General features: G+C 57.9%; 1 protein-coding gene across 2 annotated transcripts in view; it reads right to left on the minus strand.

Moving 5' to 3' along the window:
• Positions 1–6,233: 6,233 nt before the first annotated feature.
• COLEC11 (collectin subfamily member 11) overlaps positions 6,234–27,595 on the minus strand; it is a 30,820-nt gene continuing 9,458 nt past the window's right edge. Inside the window, exons 3-7 of one of the 2 annotated variants that reach the window (XM_059078276.2) lie at positions 26,185–26,256; positions 12,166–12,237; positions 9,667–9,720; positions 7,267–7,362; positions 6,234–7,109 (exon numbers count right to left, since the gene is read on the minus strand). In XM_059078276.2, coding sequence (XP_058934259.1) covers positions 6,718–7,109; positions 7,267–7,362; positions 9,667–9,720; positions 12,166–12,237; positions 26,185–26,256 — 686 coding nt within the window. In that variant the 3' untranslated portion in view covers positions 6,234–6,717. The remainder of the gene's footprint in view (positions 7,110–7,266; positions 7,363–9,666; positions 9,721–12,165; positions 12,238–26,184; positions 26,257–27,595) is intronic. The other variant, XM_067006949.1, reaches the window with a different exon arrangement.

The following is a 27,595-nucleotide window of genomic DNA, read 5'->3' on the forward strand; positions in this document are numbered from 1 at the left end:
GGCTCACCAAACCCTCCGCTCATGGCCCCCACCGTCTCTACTGATGGAGCAGCCAGGTCTGTAGGGAAACGGGGAGGAGCCCCCAGACCCGACCACCCGCCCAGACCACCTATGGCATCTACTTCTAAATCTGTCTAAATCTGGAATCCCTTACTAGTTCATTTTAAAGTAGTTTTTAGGGGCTTCCCTGGTGGCGCAGTGGTTAAAAATCCACCTGCCAAGGCAGGGGACACGGGTTCGAGCCCTGATCCAGGAAGATCCCACATGCCACAGAGCCACGAAGCCCATGTGCCACAACTACTGAGCCCGCGTGCCACAACTACTGAAGCCTGCGCACCTAGAGCCCGTGCTCCGCAACAAGAGAAGCCACCGCAACGAGAAACCCGCGCACCTCAACGGAGAGTAGCCCCCGCTCGCCGCAGCTAGAGAAAGCCCACGCCCAGCAACGAAGACCCAACACAGCCAAGAATAAAAATAATAAATAAATAAATTTATTTTAAAAAATAGAATAAAATTAGCTTTTAAATAATTCTAGGCAAAGAGCAAGATCGCCTCTAAAAGGGGCTGTGACTGAGGCCAGGCTGTGATGTTTAATGAATATGCTAAAGCTTTTCATGCAAACTGCAACTTAGTCATCAGAAATGAGAAGCATTACAATGGGTTATTCCAATGCAGTGAGGCCATTATTCTCTCCTGGTGGAAAAAGCATAATCTTGACATTTCACACAGTCAAAAGCTGTTTTCCTCTGGGATCTGCCTTAAAATAGGAAGGTGCAACGGGGTGAGTCTAAGAGATGTGGGAGGATGGTCTTCCTCTGAGGAGCAAGCCAGGCTGTCCTGACAGTTCCCATTCAAGAACAACGGCTTTTGTCATCACTGTTGATGAGTCCTAATAAAAAAGCCTCTGGGAAAAAGGGTGAGACTTATAGTGAAAGAAAAGAAGTTTATTCATGTGTGGGACAAAACTAGAGCGTGTATAAGTAGCGATGTGGAGGAGCCCAAGGTCAGCACTGAGATCCCTGGTGGACGGGCTTGGGGATTTGTTCAAGTTTCCCTCCGATGTGCGGCTCTTCTTTGGGACAAAGTTTCATTTCACCTGTGGGCTTAGTGCTTTAGTGATTTTGTACAGACCAAAGTGACTTCAACCCCAGCAGAGCAGGACCAGAGCCCAGAGCCACTCAGCACACTCAGGCTGTTCCAGCTCCACAAACACTGTTCCCGGCATTCAGCCACCCGCAACACCAAACGTCTGCGGAGATCCATGCCACCCTCACCTCTCAGAGGGGTCAAACGCTTGGTGTGCTGATAAGTTCCTCTCTGTCGCCCTGTTCTTTCTGCAATAACAACTTTAAAATAGCAAGTTGTTTATAAATAGCCCTCCAAGCTCACCAGGAGTCCTGACGCTCAGTGTTCGGAATCGGGTTTCTTGCTTCCCACTAGCCAGCCAAGGCCCCGTGGTGCTCAGGCGCCAGCAGGAGAAAATTTATAGGGGCCTGAGCCGGGGAGTCAGAGTTTCCCGGCGACGGGCCTCACCTGTGTGACGTCACAAGGGCTGCGGCGAGCTAGAGCTCCAAGCTGAGCTGCCCCTCCCTGCAGAAGCCAAGGGCGCCCCTGCAAGACCCTGTGCGAGGCCAAGGCAGAGCTGGGGCCCCCGCTGTCGCTGACCCTGCCACTGTCCGCCCCCATCCCTAACAGCAACCTGGCCTGAGGCCCCTCCTCCTCCCTGGTTCCCGGGTCCCCTGGGCTTTGTCTCTAGGAGGCCTCTGTGAGAGCATGTGTTCACACCCAGCAGCGGTTCCCAGCAGAGAAGAGAGCCTGGGGGTCTGAGAGCGGGAAGGCCCCTCAGCCGGGAAAGTGCAGACGCACACAGAGCTTCCGTGGGGGTTAAAGGGGCTCGTGGACCTTGAGAAAGCACACCTGCGCCTCGTGGTGCAAGAAGGACACGTGTCCCAGCCCTGGGAGCCTGGGGTCTGGGGAAGGGCTCCTGGTGAGACGCCCACAGATGAGCGCCTGCCTAACACGTGTGGTCACACCTGACACACACGCTCATGCCTGACACACGAGGGGCACAGGGGATTACACTCATCACCACACCACCCTGCAGCGGTGTTATCGCAGATGGAGAAACTGAGGCCCAAGCTTACCCCAGGGAGCCTGAGTCGTAAGCAGCTGAACCGGGCAGGGATTCACACCAAGTGTGCCGGAGCGAGGGAGCCCCTGATGCCCGGAGGGGTCTCCTGCCTCGGGAACCCCTCCCATTTTCCTTCCTGGGTTCTCTTCACCGGGTCTTGGCCTGCCCTGCTCCCCCCTGCACCCCTGGTCCTCCGGGATGAAACCAAACCGTCGGGAGAGGCTGCCCCCATCCCGCTCCAGAACCTGCCTGGCCCTCCCCCATTCGGCTCCCGCTGGACCCTCTGGTCTCAGGGGGCACATGTCTCCCCTTCCAGATGAAATTCTTGAGAACAAAACTCCTCCCGTGCTTCTTAATGTGGCAGATTGTGTTTCAATAAATTAACGATGTGATTCTATCCGGATATTTCCTGTCACCCACGGCCTCTCCCAAGGCGGAAGCCGCAGTGCTCGGGCCACTGCTTCCAGTAGGGCCAGACAGCAGGAGGGCCTTGTTATCCTCCGCTTCTCTGAGTCCAGGCCCGGCATGGAGGGCAGCCACGGAAGGATGCTCAGAGTAGCAAAGCCTGCCCGGCCCTCACGTCCACGCCTGGAGCCCAGCTCCAAAGGGCCGACGTGCATCGAATCACCTGTGGACCACACTTTGAGAGTAACGTTCTACACGCTGTGCTGTCTGATATGGCAGCCGTGAGCTATTTACAATTAAATTAAAATTCAAGTGAATTTACGCTCAACGAAATGTAAAATGTAGACCCTCTCTCTCACTGGCTGAATTTCACGTGCCCCACGACCCCACACAAATTCAGAGCCTTTCCGTCACTGTAGAACATTCTGCCGGACCACTCAGCGGGCTGAGGAAAAGGAGCGTGCAGAGCGGTGGCCCCGGGGCAGCAGCCCCGAGTCCGCTATGAGGCCGTTCCCGGGGTTCGGAAGGGGCTTAAATGGTCCCGTCTTAGTCCCGTCAGGATACAGAGGATTTCTGGTGAGAAGGGCTGGGCCACGCAGAGACATCTGCAGGGTAAGTTTAGAGCCACCATCCATGTCCCCAGGTCTCCCAGGAGACGAGAGAGAGACCACGCATCCTGCATTAACGGGAGGTACTGGCTGCACTGGGTGGGCTCTTCCCGTCACCCCGGTAGCAACAAGAAAAACTGCCCAGTTGCTGACCTCTGGAATCACAGTTAACGGAACACAGAGTTACTGTTTAAAGTCCCTACGTTTGGGGGTGGTTCAAGCTACCTGATATGGTCGGCTTGGGATACCCCCATCCTTGTGAAGCAGAGTTTCCCTCCCGCCATCAACACTGCAAACTGCAAGCTTTCCCAGCCTTCTTCGTATCTAGGGCGCAGACACATACAAAGCCACTGTGTGCGGAATGTTCTCTGTGTGGTGCCTCTGGATCTGTGCAGTGCACAACCTGGGCAGACACACCTAACTGGCCTGGAGATCTAGGAACCCAACCAAGCAGGCTCGATCCCAATGCTGACTGTGGAGCTCGGCGCGGGGGTGCGCGGCAGTTGCTCCTGTCTGCAGCCGGCTTCCCGCAGGGGGACCCTGCAGGCCCTGCGTGGTGTATGGGCTTCTCCCTTCCGTGTAGCACCCAAGACATTCTCCAGTCTTTCCAAAATTCCTGTGAACTGCCAAAAAGCTTTCAACAGATTCCCTTTCTGCTTAAATTAGCCGGACTCAGATTTTCTTGCTTACAGCTAAGAAACGCCACCTGCCCTTGGCTCTGATCTGCTGGATTAAACTGGGTTACCCCTGGTGACCACTCCTGGGCCCTGGCCTGCCACCGGCCCCCAAGGAAGCAGGTGGGCGCGCCGTCCAGACCCCCAGGGCGGCAGACGCGGAAGCCAGTTTGTCAAGTCTGGGTGAGGCAGGAACGGACAGTCAGAGGCTGCTCCGGGGACAAGAAGGCGGAGAGCCGCGGGTCCCCCGTCCGAGAGGAGACACCCTCTTGCCATTCTCGCTGCAGCCCCCCGAGACCCCGCTCGGCGCCCCGTGCTGCAGGGGCACCAGGACCAGGGCGAGGAGTGGAAGCCCACGCTGAGCTCGCCGTGACCCCTGCGGTCAGACGACCAGTGCTTTTCCCGACTCCTCTTTGTTTGTCAGTCTCCATGGCTGCCGCCACCTGGGGTCACACTCAGACCTCGATGAGAAGCCACACGGAGCACGGCTGAGTGTTCCCTTTAGGGTCTGGCACTGCTGGGCCAGGGGGGCCTCCTCCTCTCCCTGCCGCCCTTTTTGTCCCCCCCCCCGACACACACACACACGCACGCACAGGAACCCCCAGAGCCTCAGGGCGGCGGGCAGCCTGGGGGGCCCGGGAGCCCTGCAGCATCGTCTCGCGGGTGCACGTCCGCCTGCGGCCGCTGGGTGGCAGTGTGGACGCGCGGGTGCGCCGCCGCCGCCCAGCCTGTCCGCCCACGCGGCCCCGGGGGCTCAGAGACGGGCCCGCGCACCGGCTTTTCGGTCACGGCTCGATGCAGCACCTAATAAATCCCGCTTCTCCCCTCAACCAGGCCGCCTCCCTCCTGCGCTGCAAATCAGGGGCCGCGGCCCACCCCGCGGGCCCTTCCTGCCGAGCTGGGGGATTCAATTAGCGGCTGTGCTTCTGGCTTCCTGCCGGCTGCGCCCGTCCTATCAGATTCTCTTTGAAACCGTCACAGCCCTGTAGAGGTGTGTGACCCGGGCGCAGACAAAGGCCGGCGTGCTTTCCTGCGCTTCGTGCTGGCACAGAGCCTCGGAGGAGGGCTCAGCGGAGGCGGCGACAGGAGGGGACGTGGATCGGCTCCGCTCTGGTTTCACCTGGGAGCCGAGGCGACACGAGAGCACAGAAGAGGCCCCATCCCAACTCCTCCCCTACGAGAGAGGAATCCAGACCCAGGGGGGCGCCGGCTTGCCCTGGGCTGCACCTGACCCCGGTGAAGAGCCCGGGGGTGGGGGGCACCCCTGACCCACCCTAGAACCAGGGCAGTTCTGTCCATGTGACCGAGGGCAGTCGCATGGGCCGAGGCCGTCGTGGTGATGCTGGGGAAGCTCCGGCTTCAGGACGCCCTGCCCAAGCGCAGTCGCCACCTGGTCAGTTCCTTTGCACAGGCCCCTGGGACTGGATCTGCCTGTCCTGTGAGGGGCAGCCACCTGGGCCAGCTCAGGGTCCTCCTGGGCCCTGGGCTGTGGGCAGGGGTGCCTGGCTGCCCCGCAGGCCCGTGGGTGCAGCGGGGGTCCCGCGGATACCCGGAGCAGAGCCGCTGCCTTGGCCCCTGTGGCACCTACAGCAACAGCACCGGGGCCTGAGCTCCAGTCCGCAGGGCACAAAGAGGACCAGCCCCTGGGGAGGAAGAGGGCAGCTTTACTGCGCTGGGCTCTCACCGCGCCTGCCTGCGGGTCACCCCAGCAGCTCTAGGCAGACGCTCCCCTTCCTCCAAAGCAGTCGCTACCCAAACATCCTGCAGGCACGGTCCAGAGCGTCGGGCAGCTCGGGCCTCGCTCCCAAGACACGCAGACACACAAGAGGCCCTGGAGAGCGGTTTCCCCAGAGCCCCCTCCTGGCTCCCCGCCCCAGCTGCTTTCCTTTGTGTGTGCATGTCTGCCTGTTTTCTTTGAAAAATGTAGATGTTTATTATTTTTTACTGGGGATTCTGATGTACCAAAGGAAGAACTATGGGTGACTGGCAGGCAGCTTCTGGAGTGGCCCCCAGCGGTTCCGTCTCCAGGAGGCTGGACCTGGGGACAGGCTTCTGAGACCAGAACGCAGACAGTGATGGGGGGGAGGGGTCCCTTTCCAGGACGGGCGCACGCTCACACTGCGCTGAGGCGGCCAGTGGTCGCTGGGGAGGTGCCCGGGGCAGAGGCGCCTGGCAAGGACCCCAGGCCTCGATCCAGCCACCCGTGCGGCGCTGAATCCCACCAGCAACCTCACGGTCGAGTGTGGCTGGTGAGACAGAACCCCCCCGAGCTCTGGGTGCAGTCCCACCCCACAGGACCTGCGGGGACACTGATGCTTTGTCGTGAGTCGCTGTTTGGGGGTGACCGTGATCCAGGAAGAGATAACGAATACCGCTGGAGAAGACATTGAGAGAACAGGATGACACCACACATTCAGTTGTCAAATTCGGAGCATTTACCTTTCTTTTTCCTGAAATCTGGGTTTGCAGCAAAGCAAAATAGTTTCTACTTTTACAGAAGCATTGATCTAAGCTAAGAGGATTCTTTTCCATATAGAAATTAAAAGGAAGGTAGTCACTTAAGACCTCACTACCATTGTTTGTACTTAACCGTTATAACATTTAAAGGTCTCGTTTCATACTTTGCACAGAGCCAAGAGCAATTCTGAGTAATAACCACCTAACGAACATTTTGTCTACACTACAAATAATAAAACTTTAGTTCTTCAGAAATAATACCCAGAAACACTTTTTTTTTTTTTTCTTTTTCGCCTAAGCATGCACCATTCTCTAAGATTCAGAAAAGGAGCCTTTACCGGGGACCCCGCACTCCTGCCTGGGGACCACGTGGCCGGCAGGGCCTCCCACCCGCGGCGGCAGCCGGCAGCCACCCGCCGACGCTGGGGCGGCAGGGCCCCCGCTACACGTGCTCCTTGTCGAACTCGCAGAGGAAGTGCATGGTGAGGTGGCAGGCCACGTCGTTCCAGCCCCCGGAGGCCACCAGCTCCACGCAGTCCTCCTCGTCGTAGGCGTTGTTGGGCTCCCCGCTGCGCCACTGGCTGAAGGTCTGCATGGGCGAGCGGTCCGCGTAGACGAAGGTGCCCTCCCGCTCCAGGTCGTTGATGCCGATGAAGACGCGGGCCAGGCCGGCCTGCGCGATGTAGGCGGCCAGCAGCCCGTTGGCGGCCTCGTCCTTGGGCATGCCCAGCGTGCCACCCCGGCCCTGGCAGGCCAGCTGCGCGTCCACGTAGCGCTTCTCCTCCTTCACCAGCAGGTAGATCTTCCGCTCCGTCTCGCGCACGCCCGCGACGGCTGCGGGGACAGGGCTGGAGGGCGAGCGCTCGCGGGTCCCCAGCAAACCCGGGGCGCCAACCCAGCACGCGCGCGCGGGGAGCAGAGCCAGGGCCGCTCTGCCTCCGGGCAGGGGGCGGGGGGACCCGGGAGCAGGGAAGCCCCGAGAGGCACGTACCGTGTTTGATGAACTTCAGCTCCGCTGTGATCTGCGCCACCTGGTTGTCTGTCTCCCCGACCGCCTTCCTCAGCTGGCCGCACTCACACGGGACGCCTGCGGAGAGCGCGCCCGGCCCGTGACGGGACTGACCCAGAGGCGGGCTCGGGGGGGGCGGGGGGCACCCCCTCCCGGCATGCTGTGCGATTCAACAGACACGAAGGCCATGGCGGAGAGCGCGCCCGGCCCGTGACGGGACTGACCCAGAGGCGGGCTCGGGGGGGGCGGGGGCACCCCCTCCCGGCATGCTGTGCGATTCAACAGACACGAAGGCCATGGCGGAGCGCGCGCCCGGCCTGTGACGGGACTGACCCAGAGGCGGGCTCGGGGGGCGGGGGCACCCCCTCCCGGCATGCTGTGCGATTCAACAGACACGAAGGCCTTGCCGGAGAGCGCGCCCGGCCCGTGACGGGACTGACCCAGAGGCGGGCTCGGGGGGTCGGGGGGCACCCCTCCCGGCATGCTGTGCGATTCAACGGACACGAAGGCCATGGCAGAGAGCGCGCCCGGCCCGTGACGGGATTGACCCAGAGGCGGGCTCGGGGGCGGGGGGCACCCCCTCCCGGCATGCTGGGCGATTCAACGGACACGAAGGCCTTGGCGGCTGCAATGGAGATTTTAGACTTGCTCCTAAGGGCAAGGAGGAGTGGAAGGGTTTTCACAGGGGCGCCAAGGTCGGAGTCACGTTTCACAGTCTCGCTCGGGTCGCCGTAGGAGGAAATCGGTGGCGGCATGGCGGCGAGACGGGCGGGCGAGAGCAGGGGGTTAGGACAGTCACGTCGCGCGGGAGGAGAGACGCCAAGACGTTGGAGGAAAGTGCTGGAGCTGGAGTCGTGGGGGGCTGTTCAGTCACCCCAGCGTGGCCACCCTCGCCTCAGCTTAGGCGTTTCCTCCTGGCCCCTCAGGAGGATCCTAACCTTCCCGCTGCGAAGAGCTCCACGTGGTCAGGAACCTTCTCAGAATGTCACTCGGCCGTCACAGCGCTTGGGGGCCCGTCGCCCACGGTGGCACCGCTGGCTTCGGCTTCTCCACCAGACCAGAGGGGCCGCCAGCTCCCGCCCCCCCTTTGCCCCGACTGTGGGCACAGGGGCAGGACTTCTCACCGCTTCCTGAGAAACCCCATCGTGCGGAGCTCTCAGCCCGCCTTCCCGGTCTGAACACGCTCTGGCGTTTGCCCCGTCTTCCAGCCTCTCCGCCCCCCTCTACCACCTAGAACCCAAACACTCCCCAACACGTGGGCACCTGGAATGGTGCTGCTGTGATTGGGGTTTTTTGTTTTTTCTTTAATGGAACTTTTTCTGAGATACACGTTGTCTTTGAGTTCGCTGGGGTTTGAGGCGCTGATGTTTTCTGGAGACATGGAACCGGAATCAACCTGACAGGTGCCCTCAGCTCGCAGGAAGGGCCTACCCAAGGGACTCAGACACTGTATCTTCCCCCTCAATCTAGCATCTGGGAAGCGTCTCCTGTGGTCACACGCGGTGGGGACGAGGACCAGAGGTGCAGACCTGTTAGGATGGCGTTTCAGTAGCGGGGCTGAGAGGCCACAAGAGCCTGAGTGACGGTGGCAGGAACAGGACACAGACCGACGTGGGGGACAGTCGGGCAGAGTTGGGGGACACTGCGCTTAGACAGCCCGGACCTGGCGGGGACAGGGGTTGAGTGACATCGGGGTGGAGGCGCGTGCTGGGCGGGGGCGGGGGCAGCCGAACCCCAGGGAGCAGGGGTGGGGATAGAGCGGGCAGCAGGCCGTGCCACGTGGAGAAAGAGGAAAGGGCAGCGGGCAGAGCTCCTCCGAGAGGAGAGGAAGGAGCGGGGGCAACAGGGCGGCAGGCAGAGGGGACGGGGGCTGCCCGCGGCCCGGTCTCCTGGCACCAGGGAGGGACGGCCGGCAGGGAAGCCGGTCAAGTCCACCGAGCTGGGCCGGGGTCCGCGGTCCGCGGTGACGGGAGGGTGGTGGGGAGCTGGCTGCAAGGACACCCAGAATGCGGAAGGTGAACCAGAAAGTACGGGCGCGCTTCTCAGAGAAGCTGGTGGTCAGGGGAAGGGGGTCCTGATGCTCCCAGAGACGCAGTAGGAAAGGAGGAAAGTGCGCGTTAGGACGCGTGTGGCTAAGCCGGGTCGTGATGAGGTGTGAAAACACACAGTCGGCGTGCAGACCACAGCCCTGAGCGGGAACGAAAACATTCAGGCAGCAGGAAAGCAAACACTGAAAGTCCACGGGAGGGTGTGACGCACGAGGGAGGTGTGTCAGTTACACGCGCTCGCTCCAGCCTATTAAGTTTTATGTCATGATTTATACTTTTTAAAAGTGCAATTTTAATACATTTCTAAAAATTCCTTGGACCCTTTATGCCATACCTGGTTCTCCATTAGGGCCAGGGGGTCCTATGTCACCAGAATCTCCTTTTTCACCTGGAAAAAAGAAGCAAGACCAAAGTCACAAAGCAGGGGTGGGACGTGTCCCCTGAGTTCAAAATGTCCAGGTAACGGTGTTCTTCTTCCATGTGCAGCGCCCTGCGGTTTCTCCCAGACCCTCCTTCTGCGGTGGACTGTGGGGAGGAATGGCCTGTAGGTGGCTGGTTCTTCGGGCTCTGTTTATGTGATGTGGAACATCCACATATCACGGGACTTCAGAGATTATCGGATGAGCGTTCTTTAAGTCAGTTCTGGAAACCCCAGCACGTTTCCTAGAACACGCTGTCATCTCGGAAATCCTTAGCGCCCTGTGCCAGCTCTCTGTCCGTGTCCCACATCACAGCAAGAAAATTCAGGTAGAACAGGTCACATCAGAGACGGATGGACCTTAGAGGTTACCTCATCCAAACAGAGTCAACATGAGATCAGTCCTCCCTGTCCCTCTCTGCGAGGCAGCAAGGTGTCCTGGGGGCACAGCCACCCGGACACCTGGGTGCCAGCCTTCTGTGGACAGGACAGACGACTCAGCCTCTCTGCCCCTCCGTTTCTTCCAACTTATGAAACAAAGCGATAGGAGAAAATCATGGCGACAAAGCTTTCTAGCTGCTCTAAAATTAGGCAATGGATATTTATTTTAAAATCACAGGAATATTCCTCAAGCACTACCTTTCTTCCCCCTGAGAGAACTTAAGCTTCCCAGCTGGCCTGCGACAGTGAAGGGGCAGCGACTTCGACATCCTTGGAGAGTCACGTTCCGTTTGATGGGGACGGAGAGAGCTCGGCAGTCTCTGTCCAAGTGATTCCCTTGTTTTCTTTTATCAACATCAGGAGCTTGAAAATGACTCGGGGATCAGCTTGACAAGGACCCAGGATGGCAGTCTCAGAGACGAAGCAGATCAGGTAAGCTAAGCCCAGTAAGGGCCTACTTGGCAAGGTGTCCCCTGGTGAGACTCTGACATTTACCCAGAGCACATGCTGCATGTGAAAAGCACACACATCCCTACTTGTAGCCAGTAACCACTGCATTCTTCACAGCAGCTAAAAGGTGGAAACAACCCCAGTGGCCATCAGCAGATGAAGGGATAAATAAAATGTGGTCCATCCACGCAACAGAATATCATCCAGCCTTATAAAGGAAGGAAATTCTGACACATGCTACAACATAGATGAACCTTGGGAACATTATACCAAGTGAAATAAGACACAAAAGGACAAAAACTGTATGATTCCATTTATATGAAATATCTAAACAGGCAAGTTCACAGAGACAGAAAGCAGACTAGAGGCTGCTAGGGGCTGCAGGGGTGTGGGGCGTCATGAGCTCGTGAGGACAGGAATGAAACCATTTTGGAAACGTACAGCGGTGGTGGTTCTACAACACTGCAGCCGTGCTTAGTGTCACTGAATTGTACACTGGAAATAGTTAAAGTGGCAAATTTTATGTTACAAATATTTTACCACGATTTTTTTAAGCTTTTTCAAAGCATCCACATCCCTCTCTATATCATGCGTATCGATCTGCGCGCTCTGTAATGAATCCACGGGGCAGGGGTTTCCCGCGGATGTGCCGGGAGGAGAGACGCAGCTCGCCGAGCTGGCCACGCTCTTCGTCTCGGTCCTGGCTGAGGGACCCTTCCCACCGGGGCGGGCTGGGCCGGGGGAGGTCTGTGCCATCGATCACAACTGACCACCTGGACCCACTCACAGCTCAAAGCCCAGGCAGGGTGATGGGGCAGAGGACCGCGGGCACCGCGCGGGGCACAGCAGACCACAGCCAAACTCCCTCCCAGCCCCACGCCCCCCAGCCTCTGTCTCCTGCTACCAGCACCCATGACAGGACCTGGGGGAGCCCTTCACGGGGCTGGGGGGGCCGCGCCTCCTTCACCCCGAGCCCTCTGGGGTCCAGCACGGGCACAGGGCAAGCCAGGGGCTCAGAAAGCGTTTGCTGAGTGCGGAATGGGGGGCGGGGGGCGCGGAAGAGCCGGGCGCTGCTGAGCGACCCCCTAACTGCCCTGGGGCCAGTCTCCCGAGCTGCCCACCCTCCAGGGTTGTGCAGGTCAAACGGGGTCGCGTGGGCACTGGCGCTGCTTCACCGCTGCTGTCACCCTCCTGCCCCCCGTGTGCTCATGGGGAGCTACCCCCAGTCTCAGAGAGTCTGAGTCACCCGGGCTGCGGGGGGACGGACGGTGTGTCGGGAACGCGGTCCTTCCGCTGCTTTAACTGGGGCTCCTGATTCTCCCCCAGGCAGCACGCGAACCCTGAGGGGCAGGGGGCGCTCCCCACCCGGTGGCACCCAGTCAAGTCTGATCGATCCCCAAACGCAAGCGCTGGAACAGAGCTTATCGTGTATAAAGCGCACACAATAACCACGACCGCCCGCTGCTCTGAGCGCCCGGGCGGTGAGCCTGCGAGGGAAGGCAAGCCGAGGCGTGTCGGAAGTACCTTTAGAACCGATGGGACCAATTTTTCCATGGCGCCCTACACCGCCTTTCTGTCCTTTGTCACCCACGTCTCCTGTGGAAAACAATGAGATCACAGTTGGTCGAGGCACAGGTAACGCCGTACACGCCGCCTGTGTATCAGCCCACGCGAACACGCACGCGCACAAGGACACCGAACACGGTACAACTCGTGCTTGACCTCTCCAAGGTCGTGCATCCGACTGACCCCAGGAGGTTCTACATGTCACCTGCTGATGTATTTCCCAAAGGAAGACACCCCCCCCCCGAAGTCACACACACCAGAGAACAGAGGAGGCCACGCGGTACATCCCCACGTCCGCAACTCAACCAAGCGCCTGAGACTGAGCACTTCCGGCCAGCAAGCAAGGCCTCGTTCTGTGATGTTCCCACAACTCGGGCCAGGTCGAGGGCAGAGGACGGAACACAGGCTGAGGGGTGAACCACAGCAGAAATGCAGACACCCCACCCACAGCCGGCTTACGTTCGCCCAAGGGTGACGTGTCCGGCACAGGGCACGCGCACACATGTTCTCTTAATTGGTTACGGGAGGATTCATCGCGCAGATGGGGTTCACGGGGGTTAAGCGCTTGCCCGGGCCAAGTACCTGGTCCCGCCACGAGGTGACTCCGGCCCCGGACACCGTGTACGATGCGTGATGCTGGGGACACAGGGGTGACGGGGCCCCGGGTCTGCGGGGGGGTCGGGGAGATAAGCGGCCGGTGGTAACTCGCACAACTAGTATTGTAACAGGAGTTGCCCAGGGCTCTGAGGAGGCATCCGGGAGCCGGGGAGAAGAGAGCCACCAGCCGGGACCACGTCACCATGCCTCCGGCCACACGTGGGCAAGCCTGGACAGGGACGAGGCAGGCACCAGCAGGAGGCGGCCCAGGGAAGGGGCGTCGGGGGGGTAGGGAGAAATTCCCGCAAATGTCTGGGAGGCAGAAACGACCACGTCTGAATGGCCAGCGTGAGGGAGGGTCAGGGTGAAGGGGACGGTGGTGCCCAAGCCTCTGGCCTGGTCGTTGGGGGGTGGGGGTGCCCGTCCCTGGAGGGCAGGAGGGAGGAGGGGCAAGAAGACGACACCCTGAGGTCGAACGCCCGGGACGAGCGAGGAGAGGGGTCCGGCTGGCCTGCGGGGACTGGGTCTGGGGTGCGGATGGAGCCCGGGGGCCCCGCGAGCACAGACCTGCACCAGGGGGCCCAGCGAGAAGGCCCCCCGTGGGCAGAGCAGGCCGGGGACCCCGGAGCCCCGCACCGAGGAAGGCGAGCCGCCGGTGTGAGGGGGAGGCGAGAGAGGGACGGAGCAGGTAGAGGCGGGAGGTGGCGCCCAGAGAAGCCGTGGGACGAGGACCCGCGTCAGGAGGGCCCCAGAGGACGGGGCGACCCGGAGGGTCTCAGAGGGTGGGGCGGGAGGCGAGGGAGCGGGACCCGGGTGCGCACAGCTCCTGCGGGGCGGGGCGGGGCGGGGAGCGCCGGGCTCGCTGGGGCACCGCACTCGGGCACCCCGCTCCGTCGGGGCTCCGTCGGGGCTCCGTCAGCTGGGCCAGCCCTGCCCTCCCCTCTCAGCCACGCCGACAGCCTGGCCCCGCTTCAGTCTCCTGACGGGTCCTTCCAGGGTCGAGGAACATACAGCCTTTCTGTGTCGCGTTACGAGAGCATTTCAACCTGATTAATTCGCTAACAGGAAAACGGCGGAGCAGTGAGAGGGAAAAGATAACAGGAAAGAAACCGTTTTCGGTCAGTCAGCCAGTCAATCAACTGCACTCATCCTACTGGTAATCCAGAAAAGGAAGTAGCACTGAAATCACTGAGAAGCACTGCCTTGTAGTGATACACGCCAAAATATTTACTGAATAAGTATTTATTTAGTAAATACTCCACTCTGAGGATATGGTGAGGGGCTCTACCTCATCGCTGGAGGAGGAATAGGATATTCAGCTCTTGGGCCAGACGGGACCACAGAGGCCTCGACAGCCACGGCCCTGGGGCTCTGAGTGAACCCCCCCAGCGCCGCCGTCCCGAGGCCGCTCCAGGCACAGAAAAGTGTTCCTTCATTGACTTGCAGGAACTCCAAAGCTGCCGCCTGCTCCTTCCAGCCAGCAGTTGTGGGTTTGCAGCCAGAGAGATGCACGGCTAGTCTAAGCCACCGTCCACAGACAGTCCTTCAAACGTCTCAACTGTTTTCTCCCTGGAACCTTCCCCTCGGCTTTCCCACCCTGTCTTTGCTCCCACACAGAGGCACCATGCCCCCAAGCAGGCCTGACCACCGTCCCCTCCTGCTGTGCACTGAAGTGCCCCCCAGATTCATATGCTGAAGCCCTGACCCCCACGTGATGCATGTGGAGGGGGTCAGGGTCAGAGGAGGTCACGGGGGTGGGATGCGTCCCCCGCTGAGAGGATGGACAGCCTGGAATCCTCTCTCTCCACCATCTGTGGACACGGCCAGAAGTCGGCCGTCTGCAGGCCAGGAAGAGGGTCCTCCCCAGACCCCAGCCATGCAGACAGCCTGCTCTGGGACCCCTGCCTCCAGAACCGTGAGAAATCAGTGTCAGGGGTTTAAGCCCCTGTGTCTGTGGTGTTTGGCTGTGGCCCCCGAGCCACTCGTCTGGACCCTCTAGTCCATTAGTGTGGTCTGAGCTCAAAGGTGACCACCGACACTCCGCTCGTTCCAGAGGAAGTCCCACGTCCCTGGAACGCACACTCGGCTACTGCTCTTGTTCCAGGGCCTCTACCGCCGTCCTCCTTCCGAACACCTTTCCTTCCAGAGGCCAACGCTCCCTTCCCTAACTCTCAGATGTGCCCCGCCTGAGGTCCTGGGGTCAACGTGAGCCCTGGGGAAGCTGGGATGAGCAGGATAAGTGTCGAGATGACCTCCGTGCTCGAGCTTTCCTTACTTTCACACCTCGCCAAGTCACGGGGTGGTTTGGCTTGCTTCCCCGCTGTCTCAGCAGGGGCTGCTGGGACACTTGCAGCGGCGTCCTTACGGGGACACGCAGGCCTGATGAACTGGATTAAGCCCGGGCTCCGTCGGGCAGGCGCACGAAGAGAGTGCCCAGAGCAGGAGAGGGTCTCGGAGACCCCCAACCCAACCGTGTCTTCGGACAGGAAGGCAGAGACACAGACTCCGAGGGATTCGCACCTACGATAACGAGTTGGGTGGATGGTCCCCGGCACGTGGGTCCCACTGAGCTCCCGCCGGACAGGGGCAGGGTCGCCACAGTGTGGAGAGTGGCTCCCTGCCCGGGAGCACGCCTCCTCGTTCAGAAGACCCAACACTGCAGAGGGGCCTGGTCCACGTTTTAATGGGCAGGTTGGGGCAGATGGGGTGCGAGCTGAGCGCAGACCCATCACCCGAAGAGTCTGTGCTAAGATCCCTCCTAGAAAAGGTGAGGACAGAGTGTGGAGCTCCTACCAACCTTGGGGGCACCTCTCCCCAAGACCCCTCCCTGCAGAGGGGAACTCAAAACAATACCTGCCCACCCCGTGCCCCCACCCAGCCGGCTCCCGCTGCCCCAAGCAGACGGGGAGAGGGTAAGGAGGCTCGCGGGAGCACGCTGGGGGTGGGGGAAGCACCTGCAATCAAAGACAACCGGGAAAACGCTGCCCCCTCACCCCCCGACCCCGCATAAAATCTCTCAGCTCAGCAGACGATTAATTCATGATTCACTGCGTCTGCTGAAGGATGCAGTCAGGGTCTAGCACACATCCTGCTACGGTAAATAAGTCATAACCTGAGGATGACTGGAGAGCCTTTGGCTTTCAGCCCATCTCTCAGTTGCACGGCCGAACTTCACCACCAATTCAAGGTTGCTGCTGACACGTGGCACCTGCCCCCAGCAGGTACTGAGCCCAGCTCCTGCCCTTGGGGGAGTGTGGGACCTGGCCCCTGCCACAGGGGGCTCTGAGAAACCAGGCACACGTGTAGAAAATCAATCGGATGCCAGCAGCTCACGGGGCAGGGGGAGATGGGGGCAGGCAGGGAGCCCAAGCCCAAGGCGGGGAAGGAAGGCGCTGCAGGCCTGCAAACCTCCGGGTGGGAAGCCCCCTGGGGCTCGTCACCACGGTTGGCTGGGCCCGCCCCGGGGGGGGATTCCACAGGTCCAAGTGTTGCAGATGCTGCTGCTTCCAGAACCGGCCTTGGAGACCCCTGCGGTTTGTGATGTGAGAAGGCTGGAGCTGCAGGAGGTCACCCGTGCAGGCCAAGGCTGGGGGTCAGGCAGCCCCAGGTCTGTGCCCCAGCTACACCCTTGAGGCTGAATCTCTCTGCGCCTCGGTTTTCTCTCTGCAAAGTGGTGTCCTGTAATAACAGCTTCTCTTGCTCGTCTGAGACCAGGCCCGCAGCACCGCGTGCACAAGGCTTAGAGCTCGGGCCCTGGGGCCCAGCTGATTCCCCCCCCACACCCCGTCATTCGGCTGTGCTATCTCTGTGCATTTCTGACCTACATAATGGGGCTAATAATAGCCATAACAGAGCCATCTCACTGGGCGTTGAGGGAAACGCGAGCACGTCGGGAACGGCATCTGGCACGTAGCACGTGGACGTAAGTGCTGGCCACAATAACTGTCATTTGGAGGCAGAACCTCCGAGCTGGGAAGCTGCTTCCTCAGGAGCGATCCACGTCCCCCGTGACCCCCCTGGACCTGCACAAACATGCAGAGCCTCAGGCCCCACCAGCTCAAGCACCAAAATCTGCATTTTAACACATCCCTGGGTGATTCCAGGGGCCCCAAAGCTGGAGCAGGACTGGACCAGACCCCGCAGGCAGCCCTCTTTGGAGGCTGGTTGAGATTCCATGGTAACCCACTGCTTGCTGCTGCCAGGAGCAAACTGGAGTTAGCAATAGAGGTGCCTGCAATCTGGGGCAGTTCTGCTCGTTTTTCCGACTTGCAGAGATAAATTAGAATACTTCCAGGTACACTGTGTGCCGGGAAAGCGTGTCCACACGTACTGGTGGATTTCAACCACGCAGCGTTATTGCCGTTACCACCTGGTATGGGCTGAACTGTGTGTCCCTCCAAAATCCATATGTTGAAGCCCTGACCCCCAGCGTGACCCTAGTTGGAGATGGGCTTTCAAGAGGTAATTAAGGTTAAATGGGGTCAGAAAGGTGAGGGCCTCTAATCCGATAGGGCCGGTGTCCCTGTAAGAAGAGGAAGACACACCCAGCGAGCCACACACAGAGGAAAGGCCTCGTGAGGACACAGGGAGAAGGCGGCCATCGGCGCCCCACGGAGAGAGGCCTCAGGGAAACGAGCCCCGCAGACACCATGGTCTCTGACTTCCAGCCTCCAGGGCTGAGAGAATAAACATCTGCCATGTTTGTTACGGCAGCCCCAGCTGACTGGTACACTTTCCCTCTGCCCCAGAAGAGAAACTGGAATCAGAGGGCTGGTGCCACCCACCAGCAGTCATGCCGCTAGTACGACTGGTGTCCAGTGATCCAGGGCACAGCCCGCAATCGGGCAGACCAGGCCCGGGTCCCAGCCCCCCACCCGCTCAGCCTTGGGTGAGTCACAGTCCTCGGAGCCTCGGCCTCCTCACCTGCAAAGTGGCATCACCCTTCAGGCCACTGAGCACAGGACAGCGGCCCAGGTCTCCTGGCCACATCCAGGGCCCCGAGCCCTCACCTCGGCTGTGGGGCAGCGGCCTGGTCTCCACAGACCCAGCCACAAGCCAAGGCTGCACTTCCAGGGGCCGGGCGTGAGGGCACGCTGCAGGCTCGTGGGAGACAAACAAACCTCCCCGGGCCCAGAAGGTGGGAAATCGGAAACCAGAGAGAGCAGAGCCGACACCCGGCCTCCCGTGGTGCCGGCTCACCCGTGAGGAGCCGCTCAGGGGCCAGGCCTCACCCGTCCCTGCTCAGCCCTGCACCCTCGGGGCCCACAGCCCAGGCCCTCGGACCGGAGGAGACCTGGTTCGCAACGCCCCCGATGACCTCACAGAGGGTCTCTGTGCAGAAGGCTAGGCGCTGGGGGCAGCTGGGCCTGATGCGGACGGTCACCCCCGCCAGCACGACTAGCGCCCTGCCGTGCACAGCTCCCAGCCATCAGTCCTGCCCCAAGAGGGGGGTCAGAGTAACAACAGCCACCACCTGTGGGTGCCTGCTGGTGCTGGGCAACGCATGCACACACACACATATATACACACATATACACGCATGCACGTATACGTGCATTCACATATACACATACACACATACACGTGCACATATATACGCATTCACACATATACACACATACACATATATACACATACACATGCATTCACACACATACACACATACACATACATACATACACAATGCACATACATACGCATTCAAATATATACACACATGCACATATACATGCATTCACATACATATACCTGCATTCACATGCATGCATTCACATACATATGCACACATACACATACACACATTCACACACATATACGCACATGCACACATATACATGTGCGCTCATACACATGCACACCCATACATACGCACACATGCATTCCAAATATGCTCATACATATACACATGCATGTACATATACATACATATACACACGCACACGTATCTACATTCACACGTGCATGCACACATACACACAAACAGCATGTTCAAACGTACAACCACACACCAAGCAAACCTTTCATCCTCACAGCCCTCGGGCTGAAAGCTGGAAGCAGGAGCCTACATCAGGCCCTGCACACAAGGTCAAGGGCGTGGGCTGCCGTTCCTAATAGGAATATTGTCTCTTTGAGGTGTGTTGGAGAAGAAGAAACAGCAAGAACCATTGAGTTCCCCGAGATGTCCACACACTCTCTACTTGAGGGCAACCCAAGGTCGTCTGCGATGCTGACTTGCTTTAACTCGCAGGCACTCCTTGGAAAGCAGCGGAAAAGCAGCGTGGTTGCCAGCCTAGAGGAGACTGGATCTGAACGAGAGCCCTGCTGGCTTCATCCCGCCTCCTCTTGCTTCTTCAAATGACAGGAAGCTTTTTGCAAAAACCAAACAAATCCCCCCACCCTGGTGGTGTGGGATGATTGGAAACGCACCAGACACACTCAGATCCGGTCCCTTTAAGTCTCCAGAGCTGGCGGTGGCAGCTCCCCAGGGAGCTGTGACTGCGGTGCCAGCTCTTCCCATCCCATCCCATCCCGCTTATGGGGAGTGTGCTAGCGCACATCTGCCCTCTGGACTTGCACAGGAACGGGGGCGGCTCGCAGCGGGCTGCTAATTCTTATTAATTTTAATGAAGATCTCACACCGTCCTCTGAAGAGGAGACAGGGCAGAAAGAGCACTTGGCATCCAGCTTCCTCTGCGATTTTTAACGGAGATAATGTGCACATTACAGAGCCCAGAAAGCCCATCGCTGACGTAGGGCCGCCCTCCCCCATCGCAGGCCAGGTGGGTCCCCAGCTTCTGCGCCCAGGGGCCCGGCGGCCTCTTAGCTGTGTGTCTGGGGACTAGGCGCTTTGAAAGCTGGGACGACACGCCTTTAGCGGGTCGTGTCAGCAAAGCCAGCTCCGTGCCGTGTGCACACAGCGTGCACTCTGGCAGTGCGGGGGCAGCTCTCATTTCAATAAAGGACGATGGACAGCGACAGCGGGGGGGGGCGGGGGTGGGGGGGGGCTCTGCCGGGCCCTTGGGCTTGTCTTTGTTATTCCAGAAAAGGCAGCCGTCAGCTTTCTGGCGCTTTCTCCTACAGCTGTTTTGAGTTCTCAACAGGGGGGCTGCTCAGTGTGTGACCAGAGGCCAGCCCCCAACACAAGGCAAATCAGCGGAAGAGGAAGCCCCCCTGCAGCAGCCCCCAGGTCGACGCAGCTTGCATTTCGTGGAAGCTGACGTGAGAAGGGCGCCAGGTGGAGGGTGTCCAGATCATCGTGATCAACCTGCAATCCCACCCCACGCAGCACCGGGTGATCGGCAGCCCCGGCGCTGGCCAAAGGACTTGCCCCATCTCAGGCCGCCCCCCCCAAACAAGAGCTGAAGCTGCATTTTAACTCCAGGCCCAGCTGGTCCCCGTGGTTTGAGAAGCATCCTCAGAGCAGAGCTGTCTGCTCAGTAGGCAGCAGGGAATGAACCCAGCTTGGCGTGTTCAGAAGCCTCGGCCCGCAGACTTCTCTAGAACCTGTGGGGGAGCAGGTGCGCGCACACCTGAGGCCCTCAGCCACAGACAGGTCGCCCACAGGTTTCAAAGATATTCCAAGACATTGAGTGTCAAGATATTTTACAAACAATTGATTGAGAGCCTTCCAAGGTCCAGGTCCCTTGATGGGATGTGAACACTCCAGTCAGGAACGAGGTGGTAAGTGAAGGAAAGGGTCCCGCGGAAGAAACGAAAATGTGCAAAAACCCAGGGAGATGGGACACCAGTGAGGAATTCTGGAGCATCCACGGGGAATTACTCACGCTTTTTCATAAACTAGCAAGAAAGTAAATAAGAGCTTTCGGTCTTCTGATAATTTCATAAAGAATGTTACTGGTAGAAATAACCATCACCAAATAAAACTGATGCTGGCTAAAACTACACAGGGAAAAATTGTCATTAACTAAAAGTTGATGGGAGAGTCCTCTCTATACAATTTAGAGCTGAAATTTTCAACCAGGTGCAAAGAATGACACTCTCAGAAGAGCCCAGTATGGCAGAGGTGAGAGCTGGGAAGATGTGAGGTAGGTAAAAAATAAAATGGGGCTTCCCTGGTGGCGCAGTGGTTGAGAGTCCACCTGCCGATGCAGGGGATGCGGGTTCGAGCCCTGGTCCGGGAAGATCCCTCATGCCGCGGAGCAACTAAGCCCACGCGCCACAACTACTGAGCCTGCCCTCTAGAGCCCGCGAGCCACAACTACTGAGCCCATGTGCTGCAACTATGGAAGCCCGCGTGCCTAGAGCCCATGGTCCACAACAAGAGTAGCCACCGCAACGAGAAGCCTGCGCACTGCAACGAAGAGTAGCCCCTGATCACCGCAACCAGAGAAAAGTCCACGCGCAGCAGCAAAGACCCAACGCAGCCAAAAATTTAAAAAAATAAATAAAATTAGTTCTTAAAAAAAAAAAAAACTGTTCAAGGAGTCCGTGAAAATTCACAGGGGGAAAATAATTCCGGTGAAAATAATTCCTAAACAATGAAAATCGAGTGTGAATGATGTAAGTGCATAAACACAACTGAGGATTTAAGTTGGCTTAAGGTAGTGCCTGGGGAAACATCAACACAGCCTCAAGTGGAAATGACCGGTTCTGAAAGGTCCCAGCTGACTCTGAAGGGGCCCTCGTGAAAGGGCCGCTGTCCGGGATGAGTGAGGCCCGCCTCGGGTGCAGTGCGGGTGGGCCGTGCGGCTGGAACAGCTCGGAAGTGGGAACAAGGCAGCTGCCCGAGGGCCCACCGTGCACCATTTGCTGCTCCCAAGTTCCCAGCTTCCGTCCTTTAATGAACAATAGGGACTGAGAGCGACTACGTTACTATTTTGCCTTCACGGGTTGGAGGCGAGGGTGTGAAGCCGGCACAGCGTGATAAGCGGCAGGGCTGGCGTTGAGCGGGTCTGCCCCGCCCACGCCCCGCCCTTCCCGCCCCGGAGCCCTCGTCCCCGGAACCCCTTTCAGAAGAAGCCTCTGGACAGGTACCCAGACGCAGCCCTCTGCCATTCTCCGTAGAAACCAAGCTGATGCAGAAACCAGGCAAGTCTCCCCAGCCCCCCTCCCTGCAGCGGTCACTGCTCTCGGGCGGGGCAGTAGCTGCAATCCACTAAGAGCAGGGCACTGGTGGGAACGCCCCCACGAAAGCGGGATGCAGGAGGATGGAAGGTGGCTGGAAGAATCCCGCATCCCGGCGGGAGAGCGGTTCCAGTGAGGAGCCTTGGGGCGTCCTGGAGCTGAGGTCGCCTCCCAGCACACCGGAGGCCCCGAGGCAGCCTGCGCTATAGCGCTTCTGAGGCCGGCCGCAGCTCTCAGTTCCCGGGCTCCGACGAGCCCAGCTGCAGCCACGCTGACCGTGAGCCTGGCCGTCAGTGTGTGGGAGACCGCCAGAGCTCACAAACCCTCACCTGGGCCTCCAGGTGAGCCTACATCGCCAACAGGCCAGGGCCAGGGCCACGGCAACCTTTCAAAATACCTGTTAACATCAAAAGTATAGTTCATGGGCTTCCCTGGTGGCGCAGCGGTCGAGAGTCCGCCTGCCGATGCAGGGGACGCGGGTTCGTGCCCCGGTCCGGGAAGATCCCACATGCCGCGGAGCGGCTGGGCCCGTGAGCCGTGGCCGCTGCGCCTGCGCGTCCGGAGCCTGTGCTCCGCAACGGGAGAGGTCGCAACAGTGAGAGGCCCGCGTACCGCAAAAAAAAAAAAAAAAAAAGTATAGTTCATGCACATTGTTGGGAACACCAAAGACAGAGACAGGAGAAAATGTAAGGAAGAATTTAAAGAAGAAAATTTAAAGGTCCATAATCCTATAACCCAGAAATGTCTACTACGAATATTTTGATTAATTTCTTTTCCATCTTTTTGTAAATATCTTAGTCGATCACATGTCTGTTCTCGTATCCCATTTTATTCTCTTATATTCTATCATGCCATGGCCAGTCCTCTTTTTAAAGGTCATCCCCAAACGGATATTTCCTAGATTTCTACGTAACTATCCCACTATTCAATAACCAAAATATATCCCACTTGGGTTGACTTGTTCTCTGTACTCTACAAAGTAGCAAAGACCCCAGAGCAGACCTGCTCATTTGGTCAGTGGCGAAGCCAGACCCGCGGCAAGCCCGGTGATCACTGCCCCATCGCCTCCTAGCCTGGCAGGTTCCTTGTCAGGCAGGTCAATGGGACTGTCAATGGCCGGCCCAGGCTCCCCTCTCCTGCGCTAATCATACACGGGGCTCTGCTCTCGAACATCCCGCTCCCAGTGGAGCTTTAAGTTACCCATGGATAGGAGACATTCATCAACATGATTTCATAGCATGAGAACTACTTACACTAAAATTTGGCATTAAATTTACGAAATAGGTTCAAACTTATATACACAATATAATTACAACAAAGCAAGAAAAGTCACCCTGAAAAAGGAAATATACCAAAATAAGTGGTTATCTCTGGATGATTTTATTATGCCGATTTTTCTCACCACTTTTATATATATACATATATAAATTTTCTATCATGAGCACACCTTACTGTTCCGTGTTAGAAAAACTTGAGACAAGACACATTCTCGATCCAGCCCAAATTCCCCTCCACACTGCTGCGCAGCAGAGCCTCAATTTACTCTCCAGGGTCCACATATCTGTCCTCCCCCGCTGACTCTGGGGCTCCAGGTGGCCTCCCCGAGATCTCAGCACGTAACAGCACTCAACTTAGTGGTTAATGACAGGAAAAGGCAATGAATTAGGCTGCTGCCTTCCCAGCAACGTTCAGCCTCGTCAGGAGATTCAGACGCTATAATAACAGCATTTATAGTCTCTGCGTGCTTGTCCTGCTTTTCAAGAGTGAGAATAAGAGAGAATGATGATGATGACAGAGCGATGAGAGAGCTACATGTTGGTGACACTAGTGACAGAGATGAGAGAGCAGCCAAGGGTCCACATTGGCATGAAATTAGGCATTTCCTGCTGCACGTGCGTTGAGCTCAAACATCGTTACTTTGAAAAAACATCAATGCAAAAACCCCCACGCTTCCTCTGCAGGGGGCCGTGGGTTCAATCCCTGGTCAGGGAACTAAGATTCCACAAGCTGCACAGCTCGGCCAAAGGAAAAAATTTTAAAAGTCAATGAAATGGCGTCATGAAAATGAATTTGTGACCATCCAGAAAAGGGGGATAGTCACTTCCTAACTGTGACATGTGACATTGTCCTCACAATAGAGGGGGACTTCCCTGGTGGCGCAGTGGTTAAGAATCCACCTGCCAACGCAGGGGACACAGGTTCTATCCCTGGTCTGGGAAGATCCCATATGCCGTGGAGCAACTAAGCCCACGCACCACAACTGCTGAGCCCACATGCCACAACCACTGAAGCCCACACACCTAGAGCCCACGCTCTGTAACAAGAGAAACCACCGCAATGAGAAGCCCACCCACGCACCGCAACGAAGACCCAACGCAGCCGAAAAATAAATAAAAATTTAAAAAAAGAAGAAGAACCCAAGAAAGGTTTTTAAAAAGACTGGAAAAGACAATCCTCAAAAAGGAAAAAAAAAGAAAAGAAATACAAATGACTTTTAAACACCTGAAAAATAAGCTGACTTCATTTATGATAAGAGAGGCTAAGTTAAAGCCACACTGATGTGGCCTTCCACGACTACCAGACTGGCAGCTGTCCGAGGCTGGGAGGGTTAAGGGCGGGGTCGGCCGTCTTGTGCTTCAATAAACAGAGGGTAAATGGATTCGATCCTTTTGTAAGGCCATATCCACCAACATTTCAAATGCACGTGCATTTTGATCAACAATTACTCTGTCCGGAATTTATCTTCAGGCTGTACTCGTGCACATTAAAAGTGACATTTACAAGATTACTCACTCACTGCAGCAAGCCCCTAGGGAACTGTAAATCTGCAGTACTAGGAGACCAGTTAGATAAAGAACAGACACAATGTCTCCAGGCAAGAGCAAGCAAACCCTGCAGGTCCTCCTGTAGAATGAATGATCTCCAAGTACCCGGATACGTGACAAGAACGAAGTGCAGGACATTGCACACATTTTGCAATTGCTTGTACAGAAGCAGGAAAGAATAGAGTTCACTCGGCCATTACGAAACATCTCTGTGAAGATAAGGAAACCTAACAGTGGTCGTCAGTGGGGGTGGGAAGGAGACTAGTCACTGTGAATAATTTCTGTGTGTTTTGAACTTTGAACCAGGAGCACAGTTCTTTTATTTTTTAGTTAATTTGTTATGAGTACAGGGAAAGTAAGAAAGAAGAATCAGCACCTGGGCTTGATGGAGGGATGGTGGTGAGAGAAGTCCTCTGGATCTTGGCTGTGACCAGGGTTTCACAGGCATTTGCAGCTGCCAAACTCACTGATGGTGCGTAAATCACACCTCCAAAAAGGAGAAAACTGGGACTTCCCTGGTGGTCCAGTGGTTAAGACTCAGTCCTCCCAATGCAGGGGGCATGGGTTCGATCCCTGGTCTGGGAACTAAGATCCCATATGCCTCACAGTGTGGCCAAAATAAATAAATAAATTAATTAATTTAAAAAACCAAAAACCAAAAAACCAACATTTTAAAAAAATTTAAAAATGAAAAAACAGTGCATGGACTTAAAAACATAACCACCTTTATCTGTGTTGTTTCAAGAACCACCTAACTCGGATGCTATGCGGCTGGGAGGGAACCAGCTGGATAATCTCAGCGCATGTTCTCATAGAATAGTGTGCAGGCGTTGACAAAGCACTTCCAAACACAGCTTTTAAGGATTTCACAAACTTTAAAGCAGCAAAAGTAAGTATATCCTAATGATGACATTTATTGACATCACCATGTACCACGTAGCTACTTTTTTAGGTAGGATCTCTCTTCTGTAAGCCTCAGCACAACCCCGGGAGGCGGGCTGAACGACGCTGTTTTTTTTCCTAATGAGGAAACAGATTCAAGGTGACGGGTCCATCAGCCAAAAATGGGAGGCCACGGTGTAAACCCCATGCCCCACCCAAACCTGTGCTCTCTCTCCTTTGCACAGCTGCACGGCTGTTTCCATCACTGTCTGCACACTCTCATAACTGCACTTGTGCGTGTAACGATCACAGATGACCCCCATCTTGCACGTGAGGCCAGGCGAGCGCTGAGCTTCCACACACGTCACCACCCGATGGGCACACCTCCCAGGAGGGGCTTTGTTTCTCGGTGCCGGGCAGGCCAGAGCCAGGGAGCACCGTTTAAAGAGCCCTCTGTGCGCCCTGCTTCAGTCCTGAGACCTACACAGGTGTCGGGTTCCTCTCGAACGCCCCCCCCAACTTCCCCCCAACAGCTGTCACAGGAGCCGGTGCCCCGGCCGTGCCCTTGGGGCCCAGGGGCAGCAGGTACCTTTCTCTCCCGTGGGGCCGACTCTTCCAGGCCGTCCTGGTGCGCCTTTGTCCCCCTTCTCTCCAGCATCCCCTGCGGAAGAAGCCACATGCCTTTAGGACCCTGCTCTGAGCGCCGGCCTCCAGTGTCTGTACAGAGGGACGACCAGAGAAAGCTGCCCGTCTGTGCCGCCAGCCAGGCCCCTTGGCCTCCCTCTTTCCCACCCCGCCCCCGGGGGGTTTCACCCCTCCCTCCCAGCCTGCTCCCAGCCTTGGCTCTCGGTCTCCCTCCCCAGGTCCCTTCTCAGGGCTCCGCTGCCTTGCACCCCGCTCCCCCTGGGAGGGCGTCTGTCCGTCTCTCCATCCATCCCTCTGGGCTGGCTCCAGTCCGCCCTCTGGTGCGCAGGGCGCCCCAGGGCCCACCACGGCTGCTGCTCTGCTACCCCTTACCGCCCGCGCCGGCCTCTCTCTTCCCTGTCGGGCCGGAACTCTCGGGAAGAATCAACCTGGGCCCGCGAGTCGGCGCCCCCTTTTGCCCCTTCCGTGGGAGCGCCTGCAGGGGGCGCCCTGCCGCCCAGGGACACCTGTGACCAGGTGAGCACGCCACCCGGTTCAGGCTCGTTGGCCGGCTGCGTCCTGCTCTCAGCCCACGCTACACACCCCCCCAGCCTTCCTCACAGATCCTGACCACGTTTTGGCACAGTTTGCTCTATTTCCTGTTTTGTTCAGAACCGACACCGGGAAACGGGCTGTTTGCGGAGTCTTCCCGGTACCCCGCACTCAGCACGTCCCAAGTCGACCTGATGCTTCTCCCCAGAAGTGAGTCTCCTCTGTGGATTTCCCTGCTTCTGCTGCTGAGACACCGAGTCTCCCAGACTCCAAGCTCCAAGCCCCACGGTCATCTCTGGTTTTCCGTCTCCCTCATCGGATGAGAGCAAAGCATCCGCCCAGCTCTGCGAAGTCCAACCGGCCGCGCCCTCCCGGCCCCCACGGGGGCTCCACGCTCAGCCACGCCTCTGCAGTCCTGGAGGTGCGCGGACCACCAGCCCGCCCTCACGCGGCTTGGGGCAGGAGACAGCTCGCAAACAGCCGTGGAGACACCCTGTCCAAGCAGGACAGGGTACGGTGGCAGCAGAGGACGGAGTGAAGACGGGACATCAAGGCCCCTCCCGGTCCCCTCCCCCGCTGCCCCCACTCCAATCCACCCCAGAACCGTCTTCCTAAAGCACAGAGTCCGTTATGATACTTCCCTTCTCAAAGGAGACTCAAAACCGCCCACAGCCAGAGGCAGTGAAAATTAATGTCCCTTTTTAAGCTCCTCCTCACGGGCCTGTACCTGGAGCGCAGGCGTCTGGTTACAGCGCTGCCTCTGCCTGGCCGGCCGCGGCCGTCAACCCACCTGTGCGGCCTCACCTGCTCACCCGGCCGTCCAG

This window comes from Kogia breviceps, chromosome 11 (assembly GCF_026419965.1).
Source record: "Kogia breviceps isolate mKogBre1 chromosome 11, mKogBre1 haplotype 1, whole genome shotgun sequence".
Classification (NCBI taxonomy): domain Eukaryota; kingdom Metazoa; phylum Chordata; class Mammalia; order Artiodactyla; family Physeteridae; genus Kogia; species Kogia breviceps.